The sequence below is a fragment of the Patella vulgata genome, chromosome 6 (assembly GCF_932274485.2).
Source record: "Patella vulgata chromosome 6, xgPatVulg1.2, whole genome shotgun sequence".
NCBI classification, from domain to species: Eukaryota; Metazoa; Mollusca; class Gastropoda; family Patellidae; genus Patella; species Patella vulgata.
Window position 1 is genome coordinate 47,340,246 of NC_065884.2, and position 14,257 is coordinate 47,354,502.

Consider the following 14,257-nt stretch of genomic DNA (forward strand, 5'->3'; position numbering starts at 1 on the left):
AAGTCAAATGTAACACCTCTCCCTTTAAATCTATCATTCATTATATTATATGCTAATTCAGACAAGCTATGGATCATAGTACTTAAAATATTTCATGAATGGTGTCTTAAACCCCTTAAAGACAAACAATAAATTATTTTGAGTAGAATTTGATGGACAGCCGTGGGTATAAGAAAACAATCAAAAGACCATTCATATATTTTAGTAGATAAAGTCCAGTAAAAGGCTTATTATAACTTTATATTGGTGATAGTCATCATGGGTAAGCCCATTATAAATCACTATAGTCCCCCTAGCTATTCTTCACGTAAGTAGGGTCCTTAACAGATCTCCCCCTTTTCTCAATAATGTATCGATATGCATTGCCTTAGATTTTAATCTGCTCCACTTCAACTTTTTTTTTTATTAATAACTTTTTAATACATAACTTATAAAAATACATATAAGAATATATAAATCTGGACATGCTGCTCGAATAATGTTTATAAAGTTTATCACCCAATAATACATTCTACAGTAGATATCGCTTGTGTGATATATTTCATAATCTACTGCGATATCTCCTTAGGATTTGATTGGTCAGTTGAAAAGGAACTACTTTTTTTTATTTTCAAAGAACAGTTCATTTCTTATTAAAAGTAACTATTTTTTTTTTAAAAATGAACTATTGTTATTCAATTGACCTTGATGGAAACACTGGGCCAATATAAAGGACTTTGCAATGGTTGAATTGCTGTCAAAAAATGATGTATCACTACGCCGTAATGTTCAGTAAAAGTGAAATCTAGAGCAAAGAATTATATTTATCTATTTGCGCATGTAAGAAGGGATTGGGTGATAAATAAAATCTCCTACTTGTCTTTTTAGATATCAAAAAATATCAACACTCGTTGATAAAGCAAAAAAAAAAACGAGGCAGACTGGTAGGAGATTCTCTATTTATACACATTTTTCGAGCAGCAAGCCCAGATTTATATATTTTTAAAAAGTTGATGAATGGCGGTTAAACCTAAAAGAATGATGGCAATGTCATAACCTTTTTGGAAGTCTAGTGTAATGAATTATGTACCTCTTGGGTCACAATATGCATTAATATAATCTATCATTATTGTGTGACAAATTTAGGGTTCAACGTCAACCCATGTGTGTATTCTAATGCAAACCAGTGATATATACATACAGTAGAAAGAAATAGGAATAAAATAGGAATCGACCATATCATTCTGCAGTCACTTTGGAATTGCAACGTCATTTCAAAAATCAAATCTGTCAATTAATCCACACTTGTCCAATGAACAATCATGCCAATTTTAATGTTGATCGCACTTGAATTGACAGAGCTTTAGGCTTCTTTGAAGAGCATTGCCCCAGGAAGATCAAGGAAAAGAACACTACCTAGTGTATGGAACATGTTCCTGGTTTAATTAAAGTATAATTTTTTTATGCATGTCAAACATGATATTCCACTAAGTTATTTTACAATGTATCAAAGTTAAATTAATTTATTACGTTTTTTTTCTTAATTTGTAGATCTCCAAGTTATATTCGGAGAAGAAAATTGAGTTATGTTTTTGGTATATTTTCTTATTCAGCCCTAATATTCCCAAGGTCCTCACTTCCTCCCATATTGAAGCAGATTGGTTGTGTATTAGAAGAGACTAATCCTATTTTCAGAGAAGTCACCTACTACTCAGTGAATCAGATTAATCTTCCAATAAATTAGATACGGAAAAGAAATATTGTCCTTCTATAATAGATAATGTCCAAATGCGTTAATATAAGGCAAGTTTAAATGATGGAAAAACAGTAAAAATGATTTAACTCACCTAGTTCTGTCTGTTTCCGTAACTGTCTAATAGCACTGCGTATTTTGCGTTTCTCTTCATAGTCTGAGGTTTCGTTCAGCTGAAAAATAAATATACCTATCTAACAAACGTTAAGCTCTTTAAACAGTTTCTCGCGAATCATGCAATCCACATGACAACAACAAACAACCAGTCTAACCCATTCTACAAACCTCAAAAACACAAACACCACACATTACTAGAGATTGTCATTGATTCAAAGTATGGCGAGAACAATTCACCTCATGTATTTGCCTAAAACAGACGTTTTTGGGTTTTTTTTAAGTGCTGGAGCGCCATCAAGTGCTATTGAGCACCTACATGTGGATTGAGGAGAATCTATTATCGAGCATATATCAGTTAAAAATTGATGCCCATATAGTTTCCATATTTTATTTTACATCATTGACATATGGTGAAAAGTCACTGTGTAAATGTGCAACTATGCGATTAGAATGAAGTCCTAACTTATCTTTTACTCTTGCTTTATGAATGTAATCAATCACTCTCCTTATTATGATATAACTCTCCTTATTTGCATAATTCCTCACTTTGTTCAGACTGGGGAACCTTTTGAGAAGAGTAATTTTTGACTTTTGCAAATTAAGGAGAACTCTTTTAAGCTCGCCAGCCTAATATAGAAAACAATGAATGCTAAAATTTATCCCTAAAATACATGGAATTATTCTGAATCAACAGAGAATGAGCAGTAGAAGATCAATCAGGTTTCGATCAGGTTTCAACCAGTTTGTATAGAGAGACAAGGATTCAAAAGTACAAAAAAAATAGTTAGCTATGTGATCTTCCAAAATAAAGGAGAAGTGGTATCATGTGTTCCAAAGAGTATGAATACCATGGAGCTATAAATTTAGTACTGGTAACCCTTTCTGTTTATTTATATTTTCTTCCCTCATTATTAAATCCACTAACATATCGACCAAATAAGTATTTAAATGTCCATGTTGATAAATCATTAATTATCATATTGGTATTGTGGTTAAATGTTTACATAATGGCTCCCATCTGTCATTGTCGGTTTCCAATAATATGTTCTGTCAAAACTGTTTATTTGAACTAGACATCATAGAACGTGACAATGGGTTTGATTTTATTATATTTGTATATACCCACAAGTCAAGGCTAATGATACCCAAGTTGCAAATTAATAAGTTGGTTCAGAAATCAGATACAGGAAGTACCTGAAATGTAGCTGGTGATTTTGTAAGCCTACAGCAAAATTATAAAAACTTTAAATATTAATATCACACTCATTCACATGAGCAGATATAGATATATAAAATCCCATCGTATTACAATGTCCAACTGTCAAGGAAATGTGAGTAAGGATGTTCCTCATACTTAAGAACACAATATTTTGATCCATCGAGCAAACTCAATTATGTGGTTAGCATTCTAATATAGGAATATGCCTATATTGGCTGAAGTACCAATAGCTTGATAACGTTGACAGATTACTCTTCAAAATTTTCCCTATTAGTAGCTGTTTTTCCAATTATGTTTTTAATAGTTAAGAGGCTTTGTTAGTGTGAAAATGTTGCAAATTGATAATCCATTGACACGCACATTTGTCAGCAATTAAAACACCTACCGGTATATTGGCACATGAATGCAAGGGTTCAGATGAAGAGTTCAAGTTTCCCTTGTATTTTAAGACAATTTCAAGGAGACTTTGCTCATGTGCTTCAAATTGAAGCCTTCAATATTTCTGAAAAAAAATAGCCTACGATATTTCTTTAAAAACTCTAAATCTAAAATGTATACAGTAACCATGCCATGTAGTTGAAACTTTTTAAAGGTAACTAGATTATTTACAAATGGTTTTTCTATTCATCTGTATTGATATAAAGAATTTGTACTTGTTTTGTATCTTGAGAAAATAAGCCATTTTCTTTATTCTAGTGTACATGTTTGCCGATACTGCTTAAAGGGCTCTCAGAAGTGAAACAAAAATACAAGTGGTATTGAAATATGACACAAATTGTGACTGGTCACAATCCGTTTATTATTATTTTAATCACACCTACTTTAGGTTTCATGTAGTTATATTTGAACTACGTGGATAATGGCCTTACCCAAAACTGTAAGACTTAACAAAATAAAATAATGTTAGCATCCAATCCAGGACTGTTGTTTCAGTCATTTTGCCAGTTTTGACTAACCGGCTGGAGAACTTACCTGCCACAAAATTAGAATTTGTACTTAAATATAGTTTTATGTGTAAAAACACATAAATATATATAAATGAAATATATATGGAATGTAATTGGGAACTTGTTGATAAGTAAAACACTGGTGGTAGGGGGTGATAGGGTTACCAATCTGATTAAAATACAGATCTATATTTTGTTTTTGTTTTTTTATACCTTTCACGGCCTACACTACATGAAGATCTGACCAGTTGTAGTGGGAGGTCGTGTCAGAAGTCATATGAGTGGCTTTTGACCCTATGTGACCCTATGTGTCTAGTGGTTTACCCACAGTTCCGTGCATTGCACACCAAGAACTTGCCATTACAGACTGTTTCATTGGTTAATCCCTCACATTAACCAGAACACAGCTTATATACCAACTCTTCTAGATCCTAATGTTGTGAAGACAAGTAAAACAAAATTTTGAACTATAAAAAACTAAACGAAATAGGATCTGTGTTTTAATTAGATTGATAGGGTTACTTGCTGATCTTAATACAAAAATAGTTTTCACCTAACACTAGGGGTTTCAGGTCAAAGTTTCAAATGACAGAAAAAAAAAAATTAAAAATATTTTGTGAAAATATACATAAAATGCTACCCAAATTTGTTTATTTCATCAAAATATTCTAATTAGATCCAAAGTTATGGAATTTTAAAATCCGAGATCGACGTCAATAATGTAATCAAAATGCTCTATACCAGTCAATGCGTGGCATGGCTGTGCTGTCCGATTTCATGATGGTCACGTGACCTGAAACCCCTACTAACACATAAGCACAAGGCAGATGACCACAGGGCATCCCTAAACAGCGACAGAAATTTTAAAAAAGTGACTTACCAATGTTCTTAGTTTCTCAGTATCTTCTATCTTATCATAATCCACATGTTTATTATCACCCTTAATTTCTCTTGAGGCCAGGGAGGACTTTTCTCTTGAGGCTGTAAATATAAAATACACACAAATTCACATTTTGCCCATTTTTCCTTTTCATTAATCAAAAGTTTGACCCCGCCTTTGGACATTTTTCTTTCTTATTAATTAACAAGTTCAACTCTGTTTGGTATATCCCTGTGGTTTCTAATGAGATTTGTCAATTTGTTGTCATGAACGGCTGATTTCAGTCACAAACTGTCTACATGAAAGGACGAGAAGGTGAGCAGCAATCAGACACCATATAGGGCTAGCATCATCAAATCCTCTTACATGCTATTCAAATTTAAAGTTCATAAAAGACTCAAAATTAGATACAAAGTTCATAAAAGACTCAAAATTAGGGTACATGTATACATGTACATTTAAACTTCTTCACCTCCATGCAACCATAAAGTTTAAGTGTCCACAGGCAACAAAATATACATTTACAGCAGCTAAGTTGCATATCAACAAGGTTGTTGCCTATTTATTCTTTTGTAATTAATGAGAGCATTTACAAGACACTAAAACCTGATCAAGCGTAACAACACATCAAGTATTTATCAAAAACAATTAAAGTTTGATTGGCTTCTAGTTCTTCACAGTGCTAACATTTACTGATAATCAGATAACTTTATAGCTGTTCAAGATATCACACTTCTTAGCCTCAAGAACAACCAATTTCAAAATAACTTAAAGCATGGTCCAAAAAATTCAAAATCAGTAGGCGAGGGAGGTGGTGGTGTGTGGGTACCAAGATGGAGGGGAGGGGGGGTCTTTGGTTCCACTTCTGAACAAGCACCTCCTTCCACACAGCAGTTTTAATATATGAGAAATGATTTATGTATTATAAATATCAGACCAGATGCAATACTATTCTATTTTGCAGAAGAGTTATAATCAAACTTTGGAAAAACTCTGTAAGAAAAGATGTATTTACATGCTTAGTAAGAGTGTGCAAGGTGTATGTCACCTTATTTCACTTATCATTATTTGAATAGTGTCTGTGGTACATGTTTTACTCAATATTTAACTTGTTCTTTAATCTTTCATTCAATAACAAATATAACCTTTTCTCAACAGGGGTTAATAGAAAACTTTATTGCACATCTAAGTTAATAAATATGTCACTCAAGTGCTACTTTTGACAAAAAACTATTTTTAGTGTACTTTGTTCAGGGAAAAAACTCTGCATCATGTTTTGGAGACATCTCAGCATGTATCCAAATTGCATACCCTCTAGGCTTATCATGAAGAAGAAATAATGTCACACGATAATGTGTAGAAACAGACTTCTCAAGTTTCTGGCCACTGAGTTGCGGCTTTTGGTTTCTAAAGAACTCTTAATTCGACCCCTATTCTAACGGGATTCGGGGTTACGAAGGAATAAAGGACTTCATTTGCCAGGATTAACCTTTAGTTTATCTGTATTCTGTCTTTATTCCAGTTAAACATAGACTATTAAAGTGAGTATAGAGAGTAAATATGACAATATCGTATAACACAGACTTTACAACCACTCCCACTCTGGTAAATACTGGATAAAATAACATATTCACCACTTTCACAGTTATTTTATGGTCCCAAATGACTTCATTTATTTCCTCAAAATATTTTTAAAAATTGAAAATTTGTTTCTTACAAGGGCATTAGAAATTCAGTAAAAACTATTTTTAGATTTGAGAATGATCTGTCAATCCATTTCTAAGATATGGACGTTTTAAGATTCTGTACGAGTCATGTGCATGTACAAGTAGTGGTTTTCAAAGAGTAAACAGAAATGAAAAAGAAATGAAATGAAATGGGGTCTACTGTTCTGATCTGAATGGGTTAATGGAAACAATGCAGTGTGTTATGAGGGAAATTTTGTCCAAACAGCAGCACTATGGCCTACTTTTATACCAAATTCCAATTGTCAAGGGTTTTATTACATGCACACCAATGTGTACACAGAACCTCGGTTTTTCGTCCCATCTGAATGACAATAAGTTTTCCCTTGCCGGAAGGCCTATCTCCGTCCTACACCACTGACAAGGGGGAACAATGCCAGATGAACTTTCTACACCACCCTCAGGATTAGACACGGGACCTCCAGGTTAGCAAACCAACGTCTTACTCACTGAGTCACCGTGGCTCCCAAGACTAAACGGACATTCATAAAAAATGCTTTGATGCAAATACGTCTTGGATTATCAATGATTGGCAGAGTGAAGGTCTTTTTATGAATAAGATATTTTATGAAATTAATGACATTTATTTTCTTGTTGAAATTTCCAATGTTTGCAAACAGTGAAATAATTAATTCGATACCGTTTTGAGACATATGCCAGTATGCATTGACTTTTGTTTAGCTTAAAATGTATTATTCTTTAATAACTTTGAAATTCTCAGTTATAAGGTTTCGTAGATTTTTCTTTATTATTAGCACAAGTATTTCCAAATTCTACAGGTAAATATTTAGTTTGACAAGATCATCAACTTTTGTGCTTACTTTATTTCTATCTAGGCTGTGACCTTTATTTTTTGTATATTTATATCTTTCTATATTTATTTCACAAATTCATTAAGGGTATTTTATTCTTTGTCACTGGACTGAGAAACCTAATGACATACACACCAGTAAATAGAATCTTTAAATACAAGAGTCCCAATGGCCTTAATAAACAAACACTTGAAAGTATGGTAGATCTACATGAATGAAGATAAGAATATGACAGTCTACAATGAAATCTGTTTATCATTGTCATTTTTGTGAATAAATTTTACAGTAATCAATCGATATATTGTTAATTAGCAAGATGAAAAGATATTTGTAATGATTAACCAAGATACAAAATTTACTCTGTGGCACCAATATGAAACATGACTTTATATTTTCAAACTGTTAAATAAACTGATCAAGGAACAATAATTATACCACCATTGACTTTCTAAGGAAACACAAAATCATTAGTATCATGAGATACCCATTCAGATTATAAATGCATGCATTCATAAATCATTTGTTTACATCTAGGATAAATATCTTGCATATAGATAATACAGTGCAGGCATTAGACAATTCAACCACCAAATCTCACATGCCATAAATTTTTTTTAGAAAAAATCACAAAATTACAAGTATCTATATGTCCTGTCCAAGAATGAGATCTTGAAAGGATCTATTTGTCCACACGCCCTGTTCAGTCTATATTTAGTTGTGCGGTTTTCTTGCATTTTATATCAAATGGACAAAAACAACCTAGATTCCAGCAAACATTACTTTTACAGGTAACTGGAAATGTCTTGTTCCATTTACGTACACAAAACAGATCGAATAACACTTACCAAATTTGATTATAAATAATTTTCTGGATTTTGAGTATTCTTTAAGATTTAATCCAAGCATTTTCAATATCATTCAAATTATCCAATTTCCAGAAATGAGTTCATCAGATCAATTAACTAAAAGAAGATGTTATCATTGCAAGGAATGTTTGCGAGCTCATAGATAATCACACACAACTTGTCACTTTAAACAGATAAAAAAAACATCTTCCTCTAAAAAGAGATGTATCTAAATATTGAATGTTAATTTTAAAAAAACCCATTGTTTTATCATCAAATACAACTTATAAACTAACCACTTTGATGTCCTAATCAATATTCTAGTACCCACAGGTATAATCAATAAAACAATCTATAACAGGTACATGTACTCCATTTAAATTCCTCAAGTTGAAATCTATTAAACACATTAAATTCCTCAGTGTATTTCAAGCTTAGATTTATTGGCATTGCATGCAAGTTTTGAAGCACATTAGTATCGTTTTATAACTACAGTAGATTTGGTTCTTTTTTTTCCCTTTTTTTTAATTCTTTTTTAGAGATAATGCTCTTTTTTGCTAAAGAAATACTGTTCTGGTTCAAGATGAATTAGCAGTTTGAAAAAAACTCCATGTAGGACAACTTTTTTGTTCTCAACTTTGCTCACAGATTTAACATACTATGAAATAACATTTCTTTTGTGCAGAACTGAATTCACTTGTAGTTCCAGAAAAATTATAAACATGGCATTACTCCGGTAGTAAACAGCATAGCAGTTTCATTCTCATATAGTTTTGCTAGCTGTAACTTGTTTAACAACAAACATAGCACTATTTTCTCTATCACAGACTATATAAACATCTAACAGAGAGACAAATTTGACATGTCGTTTTGACAAGTTTTGACAAATAACGTGATCCATGGATCAAACTCTGTCTATTGAGCTATTATTTATCATAATATGATGTCAACATTGGTTACAAAATTCGATCTAGCAGAGTCATAATACCCTTACTTCATTATTAACTCATTCTGACTCAATGTTAGAGAAAACCTAATCCACATTTTATCAGCACAATGGACACATTCAAACAACCTGATAGAAATATTGTCAACACTTAAGAAACAATATGGGGATTTAATGATGTGAAGATAACCGCCAGATAATCCCTAAATTGATCTTATTCTACACTTGTAAGCTCTTCAATCGTATATTACCTTATGAATATATCATTCTTACTTTACTTTTCCTAATTTACATTCATTTCAAATAAGAGTTCTACACTCTTATTATTTATTTAAGTGCACACATGTAGTTATAAATAGGTGATCATATTAAATACTAGGTGTGGATGCATAATCCATATGACCTCTTGACCCTGCATCCCCCCATCTTCATAGTTACATAAGGACTGCACTATAAACAACAAAACAAGTCAATATTTGTCATGTTGTGTTTCTATCATTCAAGGAGAGAGAGAAACAGGGTTTAACGTCCACTTGACACAAACTAGATCATTTCGGGACTAACATTTGGTTCAATTTTATTTTAATAATTCGCTTGTGTGTAGGGGTCTTTAGTAGTGGGATGAAACCGGAGGACCTGGAGAAAACCCACAAGGTTGGACAGGTGATATTATAAGGTCCATGAGCATACCATGGTTGTACCTGTACTCATTGACACCATCAGTGCTAGAACCTTTCTCAATACAGACTAAAGTTAATTGAACCTATGGAATATATAGCTACCCCAGGTGTGGACAGAGAAAGAGCCTGTAAGTATTGTAGGCCCCTAAGTTAATGTTCTCACATAGTTTGGGGACCCCTTTTTATTAGCTTGAGGGTCTATTTTTTAGTTTGGTGGCCCTGTTTAGTTGCATGTAGTTTTTGATGAATTGATGAGATTTTCACTGGCTATATTTGTGCATAAGCTAAAATCATAAAGATATACTGTAAAAGGCACTTCCTTAGAGTGGGGACCTCTCATTGGGCCAGACTCAAGAACCTGTACATCCCTATGTCCTCCCCTAGGCTACCCTTACAACTAAATGCATGTGCCTATGTACTGAAACAAACAGAATTTGGGGAAACAGATCAGAGTTTGGACTGATAACATCTTTCTGATAAAAGTGAATAAAAATTTATAACAATACCATTTTTGTTGTGTGAAGACTAAGACTTTTGTGTTAAACCCACACCTGTGGTGGAGTGTGCATAAGGCTATTACTGTTGTTAACATATCTATATATCATTGTTGACATTAAATTGTGTTTAAAAAAAAGGTAACTGTTTGGCATTGTTTTTGCTTCTACTAAAGGTCAACAATGTAAAATAATGGCTAAACTGTAAAGGTTGAAATACCAGAGTAATAAGCACTAAACTATGATTAATTCAACCACATAATATGAGAATGTCCTTGGTTAACCCTGTTGCTTGTAGGTACATTTTTAATGTTATTATTATTTATTTGGGCGATTTACAAGATTTGATACAACTTTCTGAAGTTACATTAAATGAAATAATACATGTGTTTAAATACAATCTTTTCATCTTCCAGAAGGTTTTTGAAGAGCTAAACCATATGTTTATAAAACAGGGCCCTTATTCACGAAAACTTAAACTAAGATACAATTGAAATTTTAAGAAATACTGCAATTCGATTGGCTGACCAGTAAAATCAATTTGCATATATCCAATGAAGTTGCAGTATTTCTTAAAATTTCGGTTGTAACTTAGTTTAAGTTTTCGTGAATAAGGGCCCTGAAAGGACTGTGCTTGGGTAAATACATTCTAACTAAAAATCAGCATATTTCTCTAAGTCTTCAGTCTTCAATGGATCAGATTTACAGTGCCTTTAATTATGTCACTTCTAGTTAGTACCAATGCTTTTCAATAAATACATATTTAAGATGAACAAATTGTTCACTAAATTGCAAGTAAACTTCGGGGTGAAGAACTAAATGTTAGACATGACAGGAAATTGAAGGGAATGTTAAATTGTAACCTTGGTAAATTAAACAAACCTACGATAAATATCAGTAGGTCAATATATTCCATTAATATAAATACTTTATATATCATCACTGTCAATTGTTATACATCTACTAGTATATGGTTTTCAAATTGTTTACAAGGAGCAGGAAAATGGCTCCTGTCCTCACCTTGAACTCAGGTCTACATCTGCTAATCTGACAGAAAAAATTGCAGGTGACAAAGGGTATGAGATCATTTTACAGATATAAAATACAAGTAAATGATTTCTTTTCATGGATGAAAAATATGAGTTTGAGATGAAGACATCAATAAAGAAGATAATGAATGACCAAAAGATTGTCAAAGATGAGGCCCCTGAAGAAATAATTAACAAAAGAAATTGATAACATGCTACACTTCAACAATTCGACTGGGGTTATAACTCTGTCATTTGCAATCAAATTATTTTAAAGTTTAATACAGATACATCTTATGATTTAATGAACAATATGACCATGTTTTTAAAACTATCTCCTATAGAATTTTTTCATAAACTTTTAAAATATGAAATGAAAGATAACTCTGAAAAATGCATTTGAAATTTACAATCTATTCAGTAGGGTTCTTCCTTATACCCTAATGAACAATCCCACCAAGTTTTAAAATATTTCATTAAGAACTCTGTCCTTTACATAGATTTCATAATTAATAAATTTGAAGGTATACATGAACATGGAGTTAACGCTGAAATTTTTGATTGAAATATTCTGAATTTGGCAAATGTTTCTCTCTTATTAAATCTCCCTGTAAATTCTGTGCAAGTTTTAAAACATTCAACCAAGAACTTTGTCCTACATAGCCCTAAAAAAACCTAGTCATTATGAGCTAAACAAAATAAGAGGTACGTAAATAAAATGAAATGGGGTTTAACGTCCAAAATAAGAGGTACATGTAACTTTGTCTATGGTGGCACTATTTATTATTTAGCCATTAACTGAACTAAAAAATCAAAATATGATAAATTATAACTATCTTGTGGACATGAGAAAATAAATTGTTCCTACCTAAAATTTCCCTTTCTCTAATATCTTTTATTCTTAATCGTATCTTCTTTCTCTCACTTAAATCTGTTGTCTGGTTCAACTATAAAATATAGAAGTTTAAAACGACATGACATTAGGCTGTCCTAAAGACATAAAAACAAAGATATAAATGTCACATAATTGTTTATAAACATAATTCATGAATCACTGTGTTATTTCATAGATTAGAATAATAAGACAATTACCACTGCATGCAATAACACATGATAAAAATAGTGGTTCAGTCAGTTGTAGTGATCGGATTTCGCCCGCATATTCCGGACATGTCCAACACTATTTTCCAAACGTCATAATTTGTCCGACCAGGAATATGCCCAATCGGACATCAAGACATGGTAAATAATATGCAAAATTCCAAAATTAATATAGTGTACTACTGAGTGCATATCTACCACTGATAATAGGCTGGATTGATTAAGTAATTAAAAGATCAACGTATTTACCGTGTGATACCGTCTATACCTTGATTAACTACTTAATCTGCCTTGATTGACTGACTTAATCCTTTGTCGGACAATTCATCAATCCAATCCTGAACCGAAGTCATTGTTTCTTCTTCTTCGGACTATGTATCAATCCAATAACAGTGATTATAAACATAATCAACGTGGTTAACTTGGGGTTTCTTCATTGTCAGACATTTTCATCTCCTTGATGTCAGTCGACAACATGTAGAAACCAGTCATATATGTCACATATCCTATTATATCTGTTAACTTGCGAGACAAGTGAAATTACAAGAGTAAACGCGACAATTATCACGTGGAAAATGTCAGAGAAAAGATTCTTTTTTGATGCATATTCTCGGGTTTATGATAATATTTTGAATGGGGTTTATGTTTTTAAAAAAAGAAATAAACAAGCTGAGAAATGTACACAAATATTTCAGATTCAATTGGAATAGTGTAAGTACTTAATTGTTTTACACGATAGCGTGTGCGATCAGAGTTGGGTGCTATTATTTGGCAGATGATGTCACTCGCTCTGTATCATGGAGCGACGGTTACTGCCCCAAAATATTTTTACCTCCATCCGTATATTAGTCGAAACGGAGTATAAGACAAATGCATGGGAATTAAATATGAAAAATAACAAGGTGCACCTATTTTTTTTATTACGTATGAATTTGAATATTTTGTTGACACATGATTTCTGTGTGTGGTCTGAAACTGCCTTCTTAAATAAAGATAAGAGTTATGTCCCTTTATTTTCGGTAAAAATGTCCAACAAGAAAATATTTGAAATCCCAACACAGGTCAGTGGTTTAGATATTTTTCTGGAGGTGGGTGTGGCTTAAGGTTATTAGCATTATGGGAGGTAAACATATTTCTTAATATCAGATTGTTCATTTCTGGAAATCCCTAACTGACAGTAAAATATACCATATACAACATATTTGTATGATGTCACTTCATGTTTGTGTTATACAAGGAATGGCTTTTGGAGATTAAAATAACAGTACTACGGTAATTTAGTTGATTAAAGATACATTAGTTTAGAGTTTTATAAAGAATTGGCCATTCTTGCTATAATAGTTCAAAAATAGATGATAAAAAAAGAAAATGTTGAAAATTTCAGTCAAATTACTTTGTTCTGAACGGAATTGTCACTGTTAGAAGTTTGGACTAGAAATAGCCATCAATTGTGTCTTCACCATCTATGAGAATTAGCGATCATTTGATTGACAAACAATAACTCCACCCACATATTCTCGAGCATTAAGTAACATGCTCAATGGCTATGGTAGCCTCGCTTGGCAGGCTTTTCATCACCAGTTTCTGGTTGTGACATCAGGGAGTAACAGTAAACGTTAGCTTGGTCCGCCATTTATTGATTTAATTTTAAATGGACAAGGCTGTTTAAATCCAAACTGTATCCAAGCCATCCGTGGGTCTACAGAGTTGA

At 32.4% G+C, this 14,257-nt stretch overlaps 1 protein-coding gene across 5 annotated transcripts in view; it reads right to left on the reverse strand.

Moving 5' to 3' along the window:
- The window catches only part of LOC126825078 (titin homolog), a 105,880-nt gene that overhangs the window by 72,103 nt on the left and 19,520 nt on the right, over positions 1-14,257 (reverse strand). For 4 of the 5 annotated variants that reach the window (XM_050554528.2, XM_050554531.2, XM_050554530.2 and 1 more), the window contains exons 3-5: positions 12,314-12,392; positions 4,896-4,996; positions 1,827-1,905 (exon numbers count right to left, since the gene is read on the reverse strand). In XM_050554528.2, coding sequence (XP_050410485.1) covers positions 1,827-1,905; positions 4,896-4,996; positions 12,314-12,392 — 259 coding nt within the window. Of the gene's footprint in view, positions 1-1,826; positions 1,906-4,895; positions 4,997-8,297; positions 8,374-12,313; positions 12,393-14,257 lie in introns of those variants that run through there. The other variant, XM_050554532.2, reaches the window with a different exon arrangement.